This window comes from Lithobates pipiens, unplaced genomic scaffold, assembly GCF_037356315.1.
Source record: "Lithobates pipiens isolate NorthernLeopardFrog02 unplaced genomic scaffold, aLitPip1_a1.2 Scaffold_30, whole genome shotgun sequence".
Classification (NCBI taxonomy): domain Eukaryota; kingdom Metazoa; phylum Chordata; class Amphibia; order Anura; family Ranidae; genus Lithobates; species Lithobates pipiens.
In genome coordinates this window covers 154138586-154160778 of record NW_027507791.1, presented here as the reverse complement: position 1 = coordinate 154160778, position 22193 = coordinate 154138586, and the positions used below count along the sequence as shown (strand labels likewise).

General features: G+C 42.4%; 1 protein-coding gene across 4 annotated transcripts in view; it reads right to left on the bottom strand.

Annotated features, from left to right (window-relative positions):
- Positions 1 to 22193, bottom strand: part of FSIP1 (fibrous sheath interacting protein 1) — a 265899-nt gene that overhangs the window by 73434 nt on the left and 170272 nt on the right. For 3 of the 4 annotated variants that reach the window (XM_077465009.1, XM_077465011.1, XM_077465010.1), the window contains exons 8-9: positions 8731 to 8838; positions 5918 to 6079 (exon numbers count right to left, since the gene is read on the bottom strand). In XM_077465009.1, coding sequence (XP_077321135.1) covers positions 5918 to 6079; positions 8731 to 8838 — 270 coding nt within the window. The remainder of the gene's footprint in view (positions 1 to 5917; positions 6080 to 8730; positions 8839 to 22193) is intronic. The other variant, XM_077465012.1, reaches the window with a different exon arrangement.

The window sequence follows — 22193 nt, the reverse complement described above, 5'->3', positions numbered from 1 at the left end:
AACGCCCATAAATGCAGCCTTGTCAGTCATTTGCAGCCTTGCATTTAGCCTCGTCAGTCATTTGCAGCCTTGCATTTAGCCTCATCAGTCATTTGTAGCCTTGTCTGTGGCTTTGCCATTTAAAAATGGCACAGCCGAGATACAGAGTGGATGTCCTGTGTATCTCGGCGGCGCTCGGTAGTTCTCGTCCCCTCTCGGCGGCTTTCGGGTATTTTCAGCCGCACTCGGCTGTTCTCGGCTATTTTCGGCCACACTTAGCCGTTCTCTGCAGCTTTTGTCTTTCCGAAAGCCGCCGAGAATGGCAGAAAATAGCCGAGAATGGCAGAAGATAGCCGAGAATGGCCGAGTGCTGCCAAAAAAACTCGGAAGCCTCAGAGAGCGGCAGAAAGGATTAGAAATAGCGGGGGATTGGCATATAACATGCACCCCCGATTTCCCCCTGATTTTAGGGGGGAAAAAAGTGTGCGTTATACGCCAATACGGTAGCTAGCATTAAATATAGAAGTTTAAATATATGACAGCAGAAGACATTTACCAAATATAATACAGTAATGTCAGATAGTTCAGCAGAGTAGAGCATACAGATGGATAGACATTTACCTTCACTTCAGAAATGCAGGTATGGTAAGTCTTACTGTTATACTGTAATGTTACTTTGTTTTATTGTTAACCATCATTTGCTTAGCAGGTACACCATTCAGCTGCAGCACAGGTTTATTTATCTTGACAGAAACAGCCTTTGCTCCCACAATATGTAAAGCCGCGACTCCAACACTGTCGGAGGTGATTTCACAACCACAGTTAAAAAAATAAATAAAAAAATGTGCATGTATGCATCATTAAAAGTGGGTGGGTGGATGAAGGGTGGTATTCTAATGGTGGGCATACCCACCGATCAATCTCTTTTTTCGTTCAGCCCACAGGCTGCATGAAAAAAGAACAACTGGTATGTTGCTGGACTTTGAGTGGTTATACCAGAATGATGCCTGCAGGTTTATGTATGATATTGGTATCATTTTTTCAGCCAGTAGTTGGCTTTCATGTAAAAGCAATCCTAGTGGCTAATTAGCCTCTAGACTGCTTTTATAAGCCCCCCCCCCCCACCATCTTCCATGGTTTTCTCGGGCTCTCCCAACAGGGAACCCGAGAATGCAGCCGGTGGTTCCGCCAGCTGACCATAGAGCTGATCAGAGCCAAAAATGGCTCCAATCATCTCTATGGCCTAAGGAACCAGGAGCTACGAGCATTTAATGACTTAGGTTTCACCGGATATAAACAGTGCCATTGGGAAATTGGCAAAGCATTTTATCACACCGATCTTGGTGTGGTCAGATGCTTTGAGGGCAGAGGAGAGATCTAGGGTCTAATAGACCCCAATAAAAAATAAAAAATAAAAACCTGTCACCACCGATTGCAATCATAGGGAATTTTTACATTCCCTGAGAAAACAATAAAAATGATTTTAAAAAAATCAATAAAAAAAAAAAAAAAAAAAAACCCCTGCCCCCCCGTGCTCACGCACAAAGGCAAATGCAAGCGTCTGTCTGGTGTCATATGTAAACAGCAATTACACCATGCATGTGAGGTATGACCGCGAAGGTCAGATCGAGGGCAGTAATTTTAGCAGTATATCTCTTATGTACATCTAAAATAGTAGCCTGTAAAGGCTTTTAAAAATGTATGTAGTTTGTCGCTGCTGCATGTTTGTGCACAATTTTAAAGCATGTCGTGTTTGGTATCCATGTACTCGACATAAGATCATCTTTTTTATTTCATCAAACGTTTGGGCAATATAGTGTGTTTTTAGTGCATTAAAATTTTAAAAAAGTGTGTTTTTTCCCCCAAAAAATTGCGTTTGAAAAATCGCTGCGCAAATACTGTCACCCACCATTTTAATCTGTAGGGCTTTTGCTTTAAAAAGCTTTGTCTTCAAGTGGTTAGAAGAGTGGGTGATGTGTGACATAAGCTTCTAAATGTTGTGCATAAAATGCCAGGACAGTTCAAAACCCCCAAATGCCCCCTTTTTGGAAAGTAGACACCCCAAGCTATTTGCTGATAGGCATGTTGAATCCATGGAATATTTTATATTTTGTCCCAAGAATGCATTTTGGGGTGTAATTCCACATATAACCATGCCATGTTTGAACATTATCTCATTGAATGACAACTTTGTGCAAAAAAGAAAAACAAAGTGTAATATTTCCGAAACTTGTGACAATTCCATGGACTCAACATGCCTCTCAGCAAATAGCTTGGGGTGTCTACTTTCCAAAATTGGGTCATTTGGGGGGGGGGGGGGGGGGTGTTGTGCTATCTTGCGATTTTATGGCCTTCAAAACTGTGATACACTGACGCGGCTAGGCTCCCAAAAAGTCTCACACATGAGGAATCCCCATACTCAGGAGAAGCAGCAGAATGTATTTTGGGATTTTGGGGTGTAATTCCACATATAACCATGGCATGTGTGAGCAATATATAATTTAGCGACAACTTTGTGTAATTCTGTCATTTTTCAATCACTTGTGACAAAAAAATTAAATATTCAATGGGCTCAACATGCCTCTCAGAAATTTCCTTGGGGTGTCTACTTTCCAAAATGGGGTCATGGGGGGGGGGTGGGTTGTATTGCCCTGCCATTTTAGCACCTCAAGAAATGAGAAATGGTAGTCATAAACTAAAAGCTGTGTAAATTCCAGAAAATGTACCCTAGTTTGTAGACGCAATAACTTTTGCACAAACCAATAAATATATGCCTGTTGACATTTTTTTTTTCCAAAGACATGTGGCAGAATACATTTTGGCCTAAATGTATGACCAAAACTGAATTTATAAAAAAAATGTATTCACAAAAAGTAGAAAATATATTTTTTTGCAAAATATTTGGTCTTTTTCCATTTATATCACAAAAAGCAAAAATTGCAGAGGCAATCAAATACTATCAAAAGGAATCTCTATTTGTGGGAAAAAAAAGGACGCAAATTTTGTTTGGGTACAGCATTGCATGACTGTGCAAATACCAGTTAAAGCAGCGCAGTGCCAAATTGTAAAAAGTGCTCTGGTCGTTGAGCAGCCAAATCTTCCGGGGCTAAAGTGGTTAATTGGCTTTTGAGACGCTGGGTCAGTCCACATGTGAGTATGAGATCTCTTTGTGTAAAGTCCCCCATATCTGCCTTATGGCATTTATCTTTATGTTATATATTTCTCATTTATATTTTTATTCTGTAGATACACTGCATTTACATCTACTCCTGAAGAAATGCAGTGAGTCGCGAAAAGCATTGAGTTTTATGATTTATGTGTATTACCGTACATCAATAATTGAAAATATATATGTATGTAGCCGCTTGGTATGCTGCATCTATCACTGCCAAGTGGTTTGGCACCTCTGTTTATGCATCTCATATACAATGAATGTTATACAATTTTCATACATTTATAAACTAGGTTTACATTGCATAATCTCATTAACCTTTGTGTATTTAATTTGGGGATGGAGGTGTGACACTGGCAACACCAGACCATTTTCTCTTTGTATATATCTACAGTCAGGGCCATAAATATTGGGACATTGACACAATTATAATCTTTTTGGATCTATACACCACCACAATGGATTTGAAATGACACAAACAAGATGTGCTTTAACTGCAGACTTTCAGCTTTAATTTGAGGGCATATACACCCAAATCAGGTGAACGGTGTAGGAATTACAACAGTTTGTAGAGGTGCCTCCCACATTTTAAGGGACCAAAAGTAATGAAACAGATTAACAATCATCCATCAAACTTTTTAATACTTGGTTGCAAATCCTTTGCAGTCATTTACAGCCTGAAATCTGGAATGCATAGACATCACCAGACGATGGGTTTCATCCCTGGTGATGCTCTGCCAGGGCTCTACTGCAACTGTCTTCAGTTCCTGCTTGTTCTTGGGGCATTTTCCCTTCACTTTTGTCTTCAGCAAGTGAAATGCATGCTCAATCGGATTCAGGTCAGGTGATTGACTTTTTTCCCTTAAAAAACTCGTTGGTTGCTTTCGCAGTATGCATCGGGTCACTGTCCATCTGCACTGTGAAGGGCTGTCCAATGAGTTCTGAAGCATTTTGCTGAATATGAGCAGATAATATTGCCCGAAACACTTCAGAATTCATCCTGCTGCATTTGTCAGCAGTCACATCATCAATAAATAGAAGAGAACCAGTTCCATTGGCAGCCATACATGCCCACGCCATGACACTACCACCACCATGCTTCACCGATGAGGTGGTATGCTTTGGATCACAAGCAGTTCCTTTCCTTCTACATACTCTTCTCTTCCCATGACTCTGGTACAAGTTGATCTTAGTCTCATCTGTCCATAGGATGTTGTTCCAGAACTGTGAAGGCTTTTTTAGATGTTGTTTGGCAAACTCTAATCTGGCCTTCCTATTTTTGAGGCTCACCAATGGTTTACATCTTGTGGTGAACCCTCTGTATTCACTCTAGTGCAGTCTTCTCTTGATTGTTGACTTTAACACACATACACCTACCTCCTGGAGAGTGTTCTTGATCTGGCCAACTGTTGTGAAGCGTGTTTTCTTCACCAGGGAAAGAATTCTTCGGTCATCCACCACTGTTGTTTTCCGTGGTCTTCCGGGTCTTTTGGTGTTGCTGAGCTCACTGGAGCGTTCTTTCTTTTTAAGAATGTTTCAAACAGTTGATTTGGCCACACCTAATGTTTTTGCTATCTCTCTGATGGGTTTGTTTTGTTTTTTCAGCCTAATTGATGGCTTGCTTCACCGATTGTGACAGCTCTTTGGATCTCATATTGAGCGTTGACAGCAACAGATTCCAAATGCAAATAGCACACTTGAAATTAACTCTGGAACTTTTATCTGTTCCTTGTAAATGGGATAATGAAGGAATAACACACATCTGGCCATGGAACAGCTGAGTAGCCAATTGTCCCATAAAAAGTGGGAGGCACATATACAAACTGTTGTACACTGTTCCCCTGATTTGGATGTAAATACCCTCAAATTAAAGCTGAAAGTCTGCAGTTAAAGCACATTTAGTTTGTTTCATTTCAAATCCATTGTGGTGGTGTATAGAGCCAAAAAGATTGACAAAATACTAATGTCCCAATATTTATGGACCTGACTGTATTTATTTCTCCATGCTTTATTATGTTGAGATATCACTGCAAAACCTCTCCCTAGAATTTCTAGCTATGGCCATCCTGAGTTTTTACTTCTTAAAAGAAACAAAAATTCCCTTGGATTAAAGGGTGTGCCTAAGTGAGAAATCCACTCCTCCAAATGAAAGAAACAAATACCCATGAAGACTCCTGGGATATATGATATCATTTTGGCCTAGGCCAGAATTCAGGAAGCAAATAAAGTAAAAATAAATAAATATAAAGTTTAATATAACTAAATATAATGTACCTTCCTATCTATTTACTAATGCTAGCAGCATAAGGATTGAAAATAATTAACAATGTTTGCAGAGTTTAGCTTCTCTTTAAGCCATCATACTTGCTAAACCTCATCTATATGAAAAACATGTTTTTCTTTCATCTGGCTTTTTCAGTTAAGCACACCCTCCTGCCTGCATTAATGGACTATGGGCAGATGGATTCCAAAAAGTAAAAACTCATGATGGCTGCAGCTAGAAATGCAAGGGAGGTGTTTTTTTTTATTGCATGTCTCTTCTGCAATAAAAAGTTTGCCTGTTTGGAATTGCTTAGTTTTTACATTTAGTTCCACCTTACTGATGACCTGCAACTCTAGCTACATGCTCTTTGATGAACTGTTGGACCTCAAATTTTAGTGCACAAGATATGTAACAGCGATAAAGGGACAGGTGTAAAGCCTTGCTAAGTAATTATGCTTTAAATCATTACTACACATACTGTGTATTAAAAGTTGTTTTTTTACCGATTTTGATTGTGTGGGTGACACATCGCCATAGTTACAATCGCTGGTTTCTGTAGTTCTGCAAAACACCTGAAGCTGTGCTTCTATGTTTGCCAGCTGTGTAAGTTCTTCCGGTTCTGGAGTGTAGCCTTCACCAGGCAACAGCCAAAGGGAAAGATTTGTCTACAAATGAAATGCATTGTATGTGAATAAAAAAATGAGACAGAATTATAATTATAAGGATAATTTGATATATTGCAATTGTTTTATATTTGATCAACAATTAATAATTAAAACTATGATGACATTGAAGGTTCTGATGTCGGGCATTAGAAATCTTGAAATATTAAAGTGGTTGTAAAGGTAAACGTTTTTTCACCTCAATGCATTCTATGCATTAAGGTGAAAAAACATCTGACAATGCTGCCCCCCCCCCCCCCCCGTTTTACTTACCTGACCCAGCAAAAGTCCTGCGCTCGCCCCCGACGTCCTCTTCGCAGCTTACCCTGGCCGTTGATTGGCTAGAGTGGATGGATTGAAAACAGCGCAGCCATTGGCTCATGCTGCTGTCAATCACATCCAATGACGCGGCACCTGGGGGACGGGGCCGAGTGATACATCGAGCGGCTACGGCCGCTCGCTGTATAACGGGAGTGCGCCCACAAGCACTCCACACTATGCGAGGGAGCTCGCATGAAGTTGTGGAGTCCTAGCGGGAGGGAGCCGAGACAGCCGTCGAGGGACCCTAGAAGAGCAGGTTCGGGGGCCACTCTGTGCAAAACGAGCTGCACAGTGGAGGTAAGTATAACATGTTTGTTATTTAAAAAAAAAAAAAAATTTGCCTTTATTGATCCTTTAATATCAACTGTCCAGACACTGCAATCACCAACATCAAAGCACACTTGCATAGTGTAGTAGGTTAGAACTGTTTATTAATAATAGAGTTCAGAACATTTGGAGTTTAAGTGATGCCCTTTATTGGCAAATACAATTGTAAAAAAAGAGAAGGTTCTTTCCTTAGGCATCATTTTATTGTATAATGACCGAGGAAGGAATCAGACTTTTTCTGAAAACTTGCATCTTTAATAACTTATGTTGGACAATAGAGGGTATTACTTAAACTCCAAACTTTCCAATTCAATAGCTATAATTGTACAAAACTTTATTACTTAAAGTAGACGTCCACCCTAAAACTAAAATCCCTGCATCTATAGGCATCCACGATCTAACACTAACCTATAAAGCCCTGTAAAGAAAAAATCTGTATACATACCTTTTTTGAAGCCACTCCGACCTGGTCCCACGCAGAGCTGTCATCTACGGCTTTGCTGTGGAGGCGGGGGGGAACACATCTGACAACAGAAGACCCATTGTAACTCTATGGGTGACGTCACTCCCCATTAATTTCACAGACCTTGTCGGCTGTGTCCTCTGCAGAGCTTCTGCCGCTGGAGACTGGGTGGGATCGGCTTCAAAAAAAGGTATGTATACTGATTTTTTTCTTTACAGGACTAGAAAAGTTAGTGTTAGTGTTATAGACATCCACAATCTAACACTAACACTAACTTTTCTAGTCCTGTAAAGAAAAAATCAGTATACATACCTTTTTTTTTTAAGCCGATCCCACCCAGTCTTCAGCGGCAGAAGCTCTGCAGAGGACACAGCCGACGTCTGTGAAATTAATGGGGAGTGACGTCACCCATAGAGTTACTATGGGGCTTCCGTTGTCAGATGTGTCCCCCCCCCACCTCCACAGCAAAGCCGTAGATGACAGCTCTGCGTGGGACCAGGTCAGAGTGGCTTTTAAAAAAGGTATGTATACAGATTTTTTTCTTTACAGGGCTTCATAGGTTAGTGTTTGATCGTGGATGCCTATAGATGCAGGGATTTTAGTTTTAGGGTGGACGTCTACTTTAATAAAAACTATACATCAAATGTAAATACGTGATCACTTTAGACCAAAACAATGTGCACATTATCAGAGCTTGAGGTTACAAATATCTACAGTTTGCAGGCTTAGACTAATCATAAACAAATATAATCCTTTGTAATAATTGCTATGCTATTCAATGTGCCATCATCAGAAAACTCAAACTTACATGCACCTATCGACACTAACCCCTAGGTGGATCTGCAATGTAACGTCTGTGTGTGCCTGTAACAGGTTTTTAAATCATTTTTAGCCTAGCAGTTTGTACACAACATCAGTTACCTAGTGGAAAAGTTGATCGTTACATAATGCTACAGCAAGGCGACTGCCCTTCAGCCTAGGTTTATGGTATCTACTGTACTGCCTAAGACATCCAGTGATATTGGCATTGTAGTCTTCAGGGAGGCATGGCACAATTTTGTTGGTTTTAGCTAGATTACTAAAGGGCAGACATTTTAAGGGTGGCTGCACGCGACTTGCTCTGATGGAGAAGGCATACTTGTCAAAAGCGTTGTTTGCTATGACCATGGTAGACTTTGATGGATTATTACAGAGGATTACATTTACAAAGGGTAGGACCAGACAGAAACATATTGTGTAGATGAGGTAAACTATCTGGGGGGTAAGGATTAGAACTTTGCTTATCTCTGGAACAAGAAAGCGGATACATGAGTCTTAATGTGTGCATGATCTCAAAATCCAGTCTTCTTTGTACTAAGGAGTCTACGAAATTATAGTCCACACTTTCCTAATTTCTCATCCCAACTACTCAGTTGTTGCACTTTTCCTTCACCATTATCACATCAGCAATCTACCTCTACTAAAGACGTGACATGGTCTAAAAAATTGTTTTTAATTGTGTATAAATAATTATAGCGAGAGAACTTGAAAAACTTTCACTCACTGTGGCATCGTCATCACTACAGCCATCTTGAATATCTGCCAGCAGCTGTTCCAAGCGTAGTTTTTCATCATCCATGAAAAGGACATGAGACCCTGCTTCTTTCACTAACTGTAAATAAAAAAAATAAAAAAGCAGTAATTTAGATTTCATTGTCTGGCCCATGTGGTTTTCTTCCTCATTAGTGTCCGAATGAACAAATAAATAATTATATAAAATATTTACCAAAGTTCAAGCTGAAATCCAGGATCCAGATCTCCCTATTAACCATAGACATTTACTTTTCTAATTTTAAGCTGTAGTGTGCAGAAACAGTATGTTTTATTGCCTATGACATCATAGTAAGTCAGTCAATGAATTTGGAGCTTGCTACAGTTGAGGAAAGAGAAAAAATACCACTGGGTTATCTCACCGTATTGCCATTTTAAAGTGCTGATGTAAATGATCTGGTTCCCAGGCAGGCAGCTTCAAACAAACAAGAATGAAAATTGAAGTGCCACACGACACTAAGATGTCCAGATACAAACTTATTCTAATAAAAGTCGGGGACAATCCAAAACATAGCCAATGCATTTGAGGGGCTCAAAAGTAATCCCCTCACCAGGGCTTTATTGACAACTATGTGAATAAACTAGAAGTGAATTGAACATTTATCATTATCTTTTCCTGCCAAACCAGCTGCTGACATGGCCTGTGCTTGTAATCACACTGGAAAAACAACATTAAAAAGGTTCACATTCTAGTTTATTCACATTTCCAAGAAAGCCCAGATGAAGGAGGTGCTTTTGGACCTCCTGACTTTTAATGGAATAAAGTTGTACTGTATCTGGACCTCTTAGCAGTTTTGTGACGCCTCAGTTTCAATTTCTGTAATATATTTTCTATGGCCAGGCATTGGGAAGAGCAACTAGAATAGAGGGGAAATCATTTACATGAGCACGAGATCATTTACATCAGCACTTTAAAATAGCAATACAGTGAGATAACCCAATGGGTCCAGTGCTATTATTTCACTTTCCTCAACTGTAGCAAGTTCCAAATTCATTGGCTGACTTACTATGATGTCATAGGCAATAAAATATACTGTTTCTGCACACTACAGCTTAAAATGAGAAAAGTAAATGTAAGTGTCTATGGTTAATGGGGAGATCTGAATCCCGGAGTTCAGCTTGAAAACTTACAGTGGGGACACTAGTTTTTGTGACACTGGTGACACCCCAGGATTCCCTCATTTTCGAAGGATTTCCTCTCACTTTCTGTTTTGGATATTGGACAGAAAGTGAAGGGAAATCTCTGCAATGGGACACAGATGGCAAAAAAAATAAAAAATAACCTTGCCTTACTCTAAACAAAATGAAAATAAAAAGTTTTGCCTTTAGTGACACTTATGCCGCGTACACACGATCGGACTATCCGGCGGACTTAATCCGTCGGACAAACCACCAGATTTTGCAGCTGAGGTCTGCCAGACTTTCCGAATGAGCGGACCTGCCCACACATGACCGGACTTTTCCAGCGGGCTATGTCCGGCGGACAACCATGTTGAGGGCACGCGGCCTGGTACGGCTCGGGGGGGGGGGGGCGCTCACTCGTCTCCACCCCCTTTCCTGACCGGCCGGGCTGCGTGCTCAGATAAGGGTCTGCTATGGACTTTGGGGGGACCCCCACGCCGTTTTTTCGGCATAGGGCTTCCCCTTTAAATCCAGGTGTCAATCTCGCTGATGGAGGAGGCGACATTGACTTCCTTCGCTAGTTCCGTCTACCTGGAGTCATGTTCAAAATGAACAGACTTTTCTCCGTATGGGCAAGTCCGTTCATTTCAAAAGTCCGGCGGACTAGCACAGTCCACCGGACAATTTTGAGTCAAAAACTTCTTTCTAAGTCTGCCGGACTTTTGGAAAGAAAAAGTCCGCCGGAGCCCACACACGGGCGGATTGTCCAGCGGACTCTGGTCCGCCCGACCAAGTCCGCCAGATAGTCCCATCATGTGTATACGGCATCAGTCATCCTGGCCTGGCCAATCAAGATAGACAAAGATCCCAAAACCCAGAAGTCAGCAATGGCGAGGAAACTTGTGGACATCATATCACTGCAGCAGAGGAGAGTATAATTCTGCTTTAATTGCTGATGCAAATAAAAAATAAAATAAAAAAGAAGAAAGAAGTATCATGTGCTGTTTTGCTGCAAGTGCACTAACATGGCTATAAGCACCTTATGCAATTTTCAAAAAGAGAACAAGCAATTGTATGCCATTTAACTCAAGTGCTAAACAAAATAAACTTGGAAAAATAAATCAGAAAATATAATGATAGAGCTGCTCTTCTAAGATTTATGATAGGAAGTGCCAAAATTCATCACATGGAATTTCCTCTGTACATTTCTCCATTCAAGGAAACCAAAAGTACAGGGAACAGTTCATTTTATATAGAAGACTTTGACCACATCATCACAAGATAAACTACAAGAACCAAACTTTGTTAGCTGCATGCAGATGGATGGAAGGGAGAATGATAAAAACATTATGGGAGGGAGACACTACATACTTAGAAAACTCATCATGTTTAAAAAAAAATATATATATATATATATATATATATATATGTATATATATATATATATATATATATATATATAATATAATAATATTGTTCAGCTCAGTGGTAGATGCTTTCTCATGTAGCGAGTCCACATCAGACAGGCGTTTATAGTTAAGGGCCTGGTAGCCCACGTTTATTAAATGATAAAAACAAAACAAAAGTCCACTCAGGAATCCCACACAGGGGTTTAAACGTCATTCAGACTGAAAATACAAGCTCACCTGGCTATTCTTCAACAGCACTGCAGCTACAGGTACTGCTCCCTCAAACCACCAGCTCCTCCAGCAATCAAACAATAATACAATTCTGCTCTACTGAGCCTGACTGTGTCCATAGACTGACCAGTCTTGTAATAAACATCCTTACAAATGCAAATCCTTTATATCCAACATCAGGGATGAGCAGCCACCTCTCTCTCTCTCCCTGTTTTACAGGCACCCCGCTACAATATATATATATATATATATATATATATATATATATATATATATACCATATATACACACACACGCACACACACACAGTACAGGGCCACTAAGTTCACTTTTCCTCCAAATATAATTTTTTCTATCCAGAGTTAAGCAAAAAACCCTACTGTGACAAACACCAAATAATTATTTTGGCTCTATGATTAAATTAAAGTCCTGAATAAAATGTCCCTATACCACAGTATTCACATCAGCTGACTCATCTCCGTGGCACGTCTTACTATACCAAGTGGTAGTGAGAAAGACACCTATAAAATTGCTCTCGTACTAATTATCCTCTGGTGCCTTCTACCACATATTTGTCTGCACATTCCCGAATTTCAGGCCTGCAGAAATGAGCAATGAGGAAGAATGCTGAACTCCTCTGCATGGGTAAGATAGTTACATGGTTAATCTGGTTGAAAAAGACACAAGTCCATCTAGTTCAACCAACACAGAAAAAACACACACACACACACACGAATAGAAAACCTCCACATACACTATCCTATACCCACAGTTGATTCAGAGGAAGGCAAACAACCCCAATAAAGCATGACCCAATTTGGTTCAGCTGTAGAATAAAATTCCTTTTTGATATTCCCTGGATCAACTTTACTTATAAAATATTAGTATCCAGTTATACGATGTGCATTTAGGGAAAAAAAACAGGCCTTTTTTAAAATAATCTACAGGCATACCCCACTTTTAAGTACATAATGGGGTTTATCACTAAAGCTGGAAAGTGCAAAATCAGGCTCACTTCTGCATAGAAACCGATGAGCTTCTAACCCCAGCTTGTTCAATTAAGCTTTGGCAATAAAACCTGGAAGCTCATTGGTTTCTATGCAGAAGTGAGCCTGATTTTGCACTTTCCAGCTTTAGTAAATAAACCCCATTGTGTACTTAAAAGTGGGGTATGCCTGTACTGAGATGGCTAAAACCAGCTTTTCAGGGAGTCTATTCCACATTTTTATAGCTCTTACTGTGAAGAAGCCTTTCAGTATTTTGAGATGAAATCTCTTTTTCTCCAGATGTAGAGTGCCCACTTGTCCTCTGTGATGACCTTTAGATCAATAACTCTATACCAAGTTCACTATATGGGCCACTTATGTATTTATATATGTTGAACATATCCCTCCTTAATCTCCTCTTCTCAAGAGAGAATAAATTCAGTTCAGCTAATCTTTCCTCATAGCTGAGCTCCTCCATGCCTCTTAAAGAGGGATTCCACCTACAAAAAAAATATTAAAAGCCAGCAGCTATAAATACTACAGCTGCTGACTTTTAATAAACGGACACTCACCTGTCCCGGGTTCCAGCGATGCCGGCAGCCGAGGCCGATCGATCGCTCGGCCCTCGGCTGCTGCCGCCACCATTCTAGGTGAGGGAATCAGGAAGTGAAGCGAATCGGCTTCACTTCCCGGTTCCCTACTGCGCATGCGCGAGTCGCGCAGCGCAATAGGAATTGTCCGCGCTGTCTCTGAGACCCGTGTGTGTCCCAGCAGACAGCGCGGCAGGACAGGAAATGGCGTAGACTCCCACGGGAGTCTATGCCCGGAAGTGGGTGTAAATACCTGTCTTTGACAGGTATCTCCACCCCCCTCCCCCCTGAAAGGTGCCAATTGTGACACCGGAGGGGGGGAGGGTTCCGATCAGCGGAGGTTCCACTTTAGGGTGGAACCCCGCTTTAACGGTTTGGTTCCTCTTCCCTGCACTTTCTCCAGTTCTCCGATATTCTTTTGTCTCTCTCTCTCTCTCTCTCTCTCTGCAACCCATACCTCTCTTAATACAAGAAGGGACTTTGCTTGTCATTGCATGCTGTTATTAAGCTTATGATCTACCAGAACACTCTCCACAATTAATTCCCCCAGCTGTATGATGCATGCATATTTTTACCGTTAAGTGCATAACTTTATATTTTTCAACATTAAACCTCATTTGCCACACAGTTGCCCAATTAATCAGTGCATTGAGGTCATCTTGTAAGATGGAGACATCCTGTGAGGACGTTATTCCACTGCATAACTTGGTGTCATCCTTGACCACTTCCCACTCAACCGCTGCATATGTATGGCTGGGTGGGTGCTCTCTCCTTCTGAGTGGACGTTCAGGAACGTCCCTCAGAAGGAGCGGGATGCGCTCGTGTCACCTGGACACGGTGCATCTTAGATCGGCAGGAGGTCTCTGATTGGCCCACCTGATCACATGATGGCTGTGTCCAATCACGGGTGTCATGTGATGTAAACAAAGAGCCGGTTGCTAGGCAATCATCTCTCCTCTCCTCACATGGAAGTTGTCGGTGAGGAGAGGAGAACGCATCTCTGCAGCCAGATGGTGATCAGCGAGTATGAGCTGTTTTTTACAGCTTTTTATTCACTGATCACCAGTCTAGTGTCACCACACATGTAAAACACATTTCCCTAAAACACATGACCCCACATAGTAATGATCCCCAAAACACATGTCCCCCACATATATAACAGTAAAATCACATGTCCCAATGATCATTTGCACACATATGTCCGTGATCACCTGCGCACATCTGTACATGATCATTTGCGTACATATGTCTGTGATCACACAAACCAATTATTATACACCTAACAGGATTTTTTTTTTTTTTTTTTTACCAAAAACATGTAGCAGAATACATTTTGGCTTAAATTTATGACAAAATTCAATTTTATTGGATTTTTTTAAAAATAGAATAAAGAAAATATTGTTTTTTTTTCAAAATTTCCACTCTTTTTTCGCTTACTGTATATCGCAAAAAATAAAAAACAGAGGCGTGAATAAATACCACCAAAAGAAAGCTCTATTTGTGTGAACAAAATGTTAAAAATATCATTTGGGTACAGTGTTGTATGACCATGCAATTCTTATTGAAAGTGCGAGAGCGCTGAAAGCTGAAAATTGGTCTGAGAAGGAAGGGGGCGAAAATGCCCTGTATTGATGTGGTTAAAAGACTGAAATGTTACTTTTATCCCAGACCCTATATCATTTATAAATATATGAAAAGGCAAGGGTCCCAACACTGAACCTTGGGGGTGGTGTACACTGATAACCTTAGACCATTCAGAGTATGAATGATTAACCACTACTCTCTGAATAGGGTCTTTTTCTATCCATTTCCAAAATTATTTTTCCAAGCTTGTAGACTTTACCTTACACATTAGTCGTGTATGGGGAGCAGTGTCAAACACTTTTGCAAAATCCAAGTATGCATCCTCTAAGGTTTTGCTCCCCTCCTCTTAAAAAGAATGTCTGACAACTTCTGTCTTTCAAGAATCCATGCTGACTTTTTCGTACATTTTTTTATTTTTTTCAGCCAAAACTCATCTATGTGGTCTTAAACTCTCCAGTATCTTCCCAACTACAGAAGTTAAACTAACAAGTCTTTAGTTCCTTCATAAAGACTTTCATCCCTTTTGAAATGTCAGCCTTACGCCAATCCAGTGGTACCAGTGCCCTTCAATCTAGCGGTACTATGCCCTTCGAGTTTAACTAGTTTCCACCCGCCCACTGTTAAATGACGGTGGGGCGATACGGCTCTCTTTCTGGGACGCTGTCATATAACGGCGCCCCAGAATGGGCGCTCTCACGCACCTGCGGGGGCGTACAGTGCGGCGATAGGGGCCGCGCCGTGTTGCTAGGAAAAGGCACGACCCGATCTCTGTAAATCACAGCTGGTCACATGTAAACATGGACATGCCAGTAATGCGCTCCCCGCCCTAGACTGACAGAGTGTGTGGCGAGGAGAGCTGATCAGTGGCATCTCCTCACAGGAGACACCTACACATGTAATCAGAGCACTGATCATCAGTGCCCCGATTACAATAGCGACACCAGTGCCACAAATCAGTGCCAGCAGTGAGTGCCCACCACTGCCAGCAATCAGTGCCCACCACTGTCCACAAATGCCACCAATCAGTGCCCATTAGTGATGCCAGTCCAAGCTGGCTATCAGTCCCACCTATCAGTGCTGGCCATCAATGCCTATCACTGCTGTCCATCAATGCCCAGAGGTGCCCATCAATGCCATCCATCAAAGCCCATCAATGCCCATCAGTACCACCTATCCGTGCTGCCAATCAGTACTGCCTATCAGTGCCACCTAACTGTTTCCATCAGTGCCGCCTATCAGTGCCCATAAGTATTAGTGCCTCCTCATCAGTACCACCTAATCAGTGCCCAAAAGTGCCACCTCATCAATGCCCACCAGTTCAGCCTATTAGTGCCGCCTCATCAGCGCACATCAGTGAAGGAGAAAATTACTTAAATACAAATATCACTGACAGAAACGAAGTAAAAAAAAAAAATTCACATTTTTTGGTCTTTTTTTGTAAAAAATAAAAACCCAGCAGTGATTAAATACCACCAAAAGAAAGCTCTATTTATGTGAAGAAAATTATAAAAATGTAATCTGGGTACAGTGTAGCATGTCTGCGCAATTGTCAAAGTGCAACAGTGCTGAAAGCTGAAAAATGGCCTGGGCAGGAAGGGGGTGTAAGTAGGCAAGTGGCTAAACATACACTGGCTGGTAAACAAAACATTATTCATTGCTTGATATTTATATTGCTGATTTACAGGTAATTTGTAAGACCAAAATTCACATTTACACTAAAAATTAATAAAACATTTTTAACATGCATTATTTTGATGTAATTTGGACTGAAAAATACATAGGCTGCCACTGTTGAGTACCTTTTGAAAATTTTAGCTGCCTGGCTACCTCTTAGCCCTTGTACACACAGTCGGACATTCCGACAACAAAATCCATCAAATTTTGTCCGAAACTCGTGTTGCATACACACGGTCGGACAAAGTTATCAGAAAATCCGATTGTATGTAACGTGATGACGTTATTTCGTTATGACGGGACTACATTCAGGCTAGTAGCCAATAGCTTTGGTCTAGGAATTTGATCTGAGCATGCGTGGCACTTTGTCTGATCGGAATTCTCTACACACAATCGGACAAAGTCCGATCGGATCATGTTGTCGGAAAGTTTTATAGCCCAGCTCTCAAACTTTGTCCGTCGGATATTCCGACGGAAACAGTCTGTTGGAGCCCACACACAGTCAGATTATCCGACAACACGGTCCGATCGGACATTTTCCGTCGCAATGTCCGACCGTGTGTATAAGGGCTAATACTCATAGGGAGACCACCATCAGTGAAGTCAGAACTCCTGATCTGTATACTGGGTGTAACTTTAAATCATGGGAATCTGTAGAAAAGATTTCATGGGAACCCCTTCTACTTCTCAGTGCCTTCTTCCTATATAGTAAAATCTCTGCACATCCTGGTATTTTGCACCCCTAATGTCAATGTCCTTAACAGTTCATAAGGATAATAAACAACGGGACTGTGCTGCACCACAGAAGGCTCCAATATAGAGACCAAGCTAGGAGGTGAGAGAAAGAAAGGTACCCTTGTCCCCACGCCAACAGGGTTGCCATCACTTGCCACATTCACCTGCTTCCTCCTCCAGCTGACCGCTGTTTACTGTATAATGTGAGAAAAACGAAGATCCAAAGAAATCGAGGCACATTGTGTATGTCAGACTGTCAGAGCAGCTCTCCATCCAGCAGCCGACAGTGCAGCCAGTGGTATATTTTGGTTTTGTGCTGCCCTAGGCAAGACTAAAATCTAGGATCCCCCCATCTAAATTTTTACCACCCTTTCCTGTCCACCGCCCCCATTCGATCAGATACGCATAAAACAGATGGATTGGGGATCTATTCCCCATCTGGCTGGCAGATCGGATCGGATGGCAGTCAGATAGAAATTGACAGGCAGTCCGTTTCAATGTGACTGCTTCATAGAGGAGAGCGGATTGTGTCCGTGTCCTCTCTGCACAGCGGACAGATCCCCCCGCTGAGCAGGCGGATCTGCTTTTACAGATCCAGCCCGTGTGAAAGGGCTCTCACTGTGTTTTTTTATTTTGTTTATTTATTTATTTTTTTACAACTTAAACTATTCATTTTTTTTGTACGGGGATGACTTTGGAGAGACAACAGGGGTCTAAACAGATCACTAATGTCTCTTTTTTGAGACAGAGAAAGGGACTGAAGACGGTCTCTTTCTTTGCAGCCTACGCTGCACTGTGGATAAATGAGATAGGAGTCTGTATGGAGACTCCTAGTCATTCATACAACAGTGTTTACTATACTTCATTCACAAACTGACAAATACTAAACACAGTTTACTATGTGTCAATGATTAATGAATACAGAAGCGATCAGTACTGTGATCACTGCCTGTATTATTTCAGGAAAGGAAACACATGTAAACCCCCACTCTCCATCCATCCAGCGATCTCCCGCACTAGCAGCAACTGCAGCAGGCGGAAGGGGAGGAGGGAGAGCCAGGCAGCGGCTTCAGGTGAGGGGGTGCCCAGCACTTGAAATGAGAAGAAATGGCCACACACCACTGTTGATCAAAATCCTTTTTATTTGGACATCCCAAAAACTACAGGAATCAGAATGCTGGGTAGACGCGCTTCGCACACTTCACGTGTGCTTAGTCATTACACAGATATGTTAGCAAGACAGTTCTTATATAGTCCCACCTATAACAGGGGTCGCCAGGTACTAATTGCAGACTTCCTGTTACATAGACTACACATGTGAAAAACAGACCCATGAATATATACCATAATTATATATAACACATATAAACAAAAGAAACAAATAACCAAAAATGTATATGTGCTCTAACAAGACAGTGTTGTTCAATAAGGACTAGATATAAAAGATATATAAAAACATTGTCATAAAACACCATATAGTCTTGTGTCACCCCGTGTCCTTATACCCTAAAACAATTGAACAATAAACAACAGTATCCTCTCCCACCCTGATATAAACAACAAACAACACCTCAGCACTCACTGAGGTGGGGGGCAGCAAAGCGGCAGTCGGATCAGCGGGGTGGGGGGTCTGTTTGGCCAAGAAGATCCCTCTGTGGCTGCCCTGCAGCTCCCAAAGTCGGCGGGAGGGCAGAGGAGTGAAGCGGACAGCTGCGGAAGATTGGGTTTGCAGGGGGGGGATAGGTGCAGCGGGGTGAAGTGGCAGGGAGAGAGAGCCTGGGGCAGCGTTGCCCCCTAAAAAATGCCGACCAAGACACATGACTTGATACGTCCCTGGGTGCAGTAATCTGGACCCTGTGCCTCGGCTGCTCATCTACCCTATTTGGCTGCACACAGTGGCGTAACTAGAACCTTCAGGGCCCGATGCAAGAAACCATGAAGGGCCTCCCTGAACCCCAGCCAGGGCCCTTCCCTCCGAGTCCGGCGGTGGAACTCAAGGGCTTGGTCACAGGTATGACCTTTGTGAGCCCTGTAGTTCCACCACTGGTATCAGTAGTTTTTTTTTATTATTATTTTTTTTATTTTTAGGTGCCCCATTGGGGGACTGTCCCTAGGCAGGATGGGGTCCCTGTCCCCAGAAGAGATGAGGTCCTTTTCTCCAGGGCAGATTAAATTACTTCCCCAGGTGAGAAGGGGTCCCTGTCCCCACGTGAGAAGGGGTCCCTGTCCCCAGGGGGAGATGGAGGGGGTATGTAATGGTGTGTGGGGGATGGGGTCCTCTCACTAACCATGACCAAGCTGCAGGCCGCGCACTCATTCATGGTGGCCTGGGCTCCATCCAGTGTGCTGAACGGGCGATCAGCATATCTCCCAGAAAGACCTTTCATCATCTGTGCATGACGGGGGAGGAGGGGGGCTGGCAGACAAGCCTGCAGTGTCCTCTGGGGAGCTCTCATAGGGCTGCACTGCAACTATGTGCTTAAAGTTTGTTTACCCGGGAGAATTATGCAGTACAGTGTGGGCCGGACTCGGGGGGGGGGGGGCGGGACTCTGGCTGGGGAGAACAGACATCGGACTGAGCGGCAATGCATGGAGCAGGAGAGGGGTACTCTGAGGAGCTGGCCGAGGACACAGGTCATGCGGGGAATGCACAACTAAAGAGCAGCCAGTGCAACAGTTGAGCATGGAGCTCTGCTAGTCACCCTCCACCTCCAGCCACCCGTGTGCATGGTGCACTGGTACCCCTAGCTGCCTATGCTGCTGCCGGTCATATGTAGAGGGGGCTGCATGGGCCCCTGCATCACAGGGCTCAGTTGCGGTCGCAACTGCTGCACCCCCTATAGTTACGCCCCTGGCTGCACATGTTTGGGACAGTGCCATTACAACAGGATGACTTTTCCCCTAGTTGTGCGCTGGTAGCGCATTTTTAGGCTTAAGGCATTTTTGTTCTTCGGTTTTGCTTTTACTGTGTAATGTGTCCCAACCCTGAAGGTTGCATGATTGCTTCACCATATGTACTTAATTACAAGGGTTAACCTGGTATAAATGTTCTGCAGTAGCACAAGGCAGCTTAACCTAGAAGGTTGTATGGCTTTAATTCCGCAAAGATGATGTTCTTGTGATACACCAGAGTTACATCTGTTCTCTTCTTTAACATTTCTCCCAGTAAATTACACTGACAGCTTCTTCACTTATATAAAGTTCTATTTTACTGACAAGTTTGGAAATTACATGTACATCTCATTTTATGCTCCACATACATGTACAGTTACTTGCATATGAATTGGCTGTGCAATTTGGCTGAGGTTAACATAGAATAAGTGCATAGAGAACGTAGTGTGGCCCACGCTTGCCATGGAAAACAAAAGTCTATAAAACTTTGTCACCCCTGAAGGAGGACACAATGATTAGAGGGATGGCGGTAAAAATTACTAGAACTACATAACAACTGTTGGTCCTCACAAATCTACTCCCATATGACTCCCCCCTATGCAGATATATACAGTATATGGCACATCTGCAGAGGAAGAAGTCATACACAACCCGACCTGTGCAGCAACCAGCCAGGATATTTAAAGTAACACTGTACCAGCATAATTCTTGTAATAAAAATATAACAAAAAACAGTGGCTTACAGTGGGTACCTGCCTACATGTTGCAACGAAGGTAAGAATTTTTGCCTTTAGTGCTGCTGGTGGAATCCCAGTCAAATTCTAATTAAGCCTAAACCTACTCCCACCCCCGTTCTAAGACTTTTCTATCTACCCTGCAAAAGAAAAGATATCTATACTTGCCTATTCTGAGGTTGCTCCAGTCCAGTGACAGGATTGGGTCCCAGTGGTGGATTCAGTGTAGCGGAGGGGCAGCCAACAATAGATGCCCCATAGTAAGCCTATGGGTGATGTCATTGCCCAGGATCTGTACCCATTGTCGTTGCCTTTCCTCTACACTGAAGCTGGCGCTGGGACACACAGATCACAAAATGCAAATTGTTAGTATTCCAAAAACTAATAATTTTCCTGAAAACTGTTCTGATCATATGTGCTTTGGACTTTTTTTTCACAGATGTAACAGCAATTCTTGTGCCAATTCCTTATTTATGCAGTTTTTCTCTCTGATCCCTTAAATAAAGACAGTTTGTACTTGCTAGTTTCCCAGTCCCTTCATATTGATTGGTTTTGTACAGTGGCAGATGTATAGGGATCGCAAAAGTCGGCTGAGCCCCGTGCTGCAGAGGGCCCTTGCCCCCACTGGTAATTTGAATATATATATCTTGTGTGGCCCCCCAATGAATCCCTGAATGCCTCGAGGGCCAAAAAAGATATATACCTGTATATATATATATGTGTGTGTGTGTGTGTGTGTGTGTGTGTGTGTGTGTGTGTGTGTGTGTGTGTGTGTGTGTGTGTGTGTGTGTGTGTGTGTGTGCCTCGGGACAGGACGAGCGCTGACAGAATATATATAGTGAAAATGTAATTTCCTGTTTACATGGTGGCCTCTGTAATAGGAAGTCCCATCTCCTGGGCTGCCATTGGATGACTGTTCTGTCTATCATAGGAGGCGGACATTTTATTAAAGAGGCCGCTGAAAAAACAGGAGATTCTCCTGTATGTAATGTCAGGCTGCACTGATGGCAATGGTAAGGCTGCATACATGCAATGGTGAGGCTGCATTCATACAATGGTGAGGCTGCAATCATGGCAATGGTGAGGCTGCAGATGGGCACTGAGCCTTATTTTGCTTCACAGTTCTTTATTTAAAATTTAAGTTTTTTTTCTGAAACGTCCCTCTTAAACTGAATGTGCATGTTATACGCCGATAGATATGGTATATCCAAATTAACATTTCCAAGCTCATCCTTAGTCCTGAGTGGCGCTCTGGAATTATATATTACACACACACACACACACACCAATATATATATTGGCTTTCACACTGGAGTGGCGCTGGCAGGACGCTAAAAAAAGTCTTGCAAGCAGCATCTTTGAGGCGATGTAGGAGCGGTGTATACACTGTTCCTACCACGCCTTAAAGATGCCTCTGCCCATCGAAATCAATGGGGAAGCTTTTAACCCTTTTTCGGCC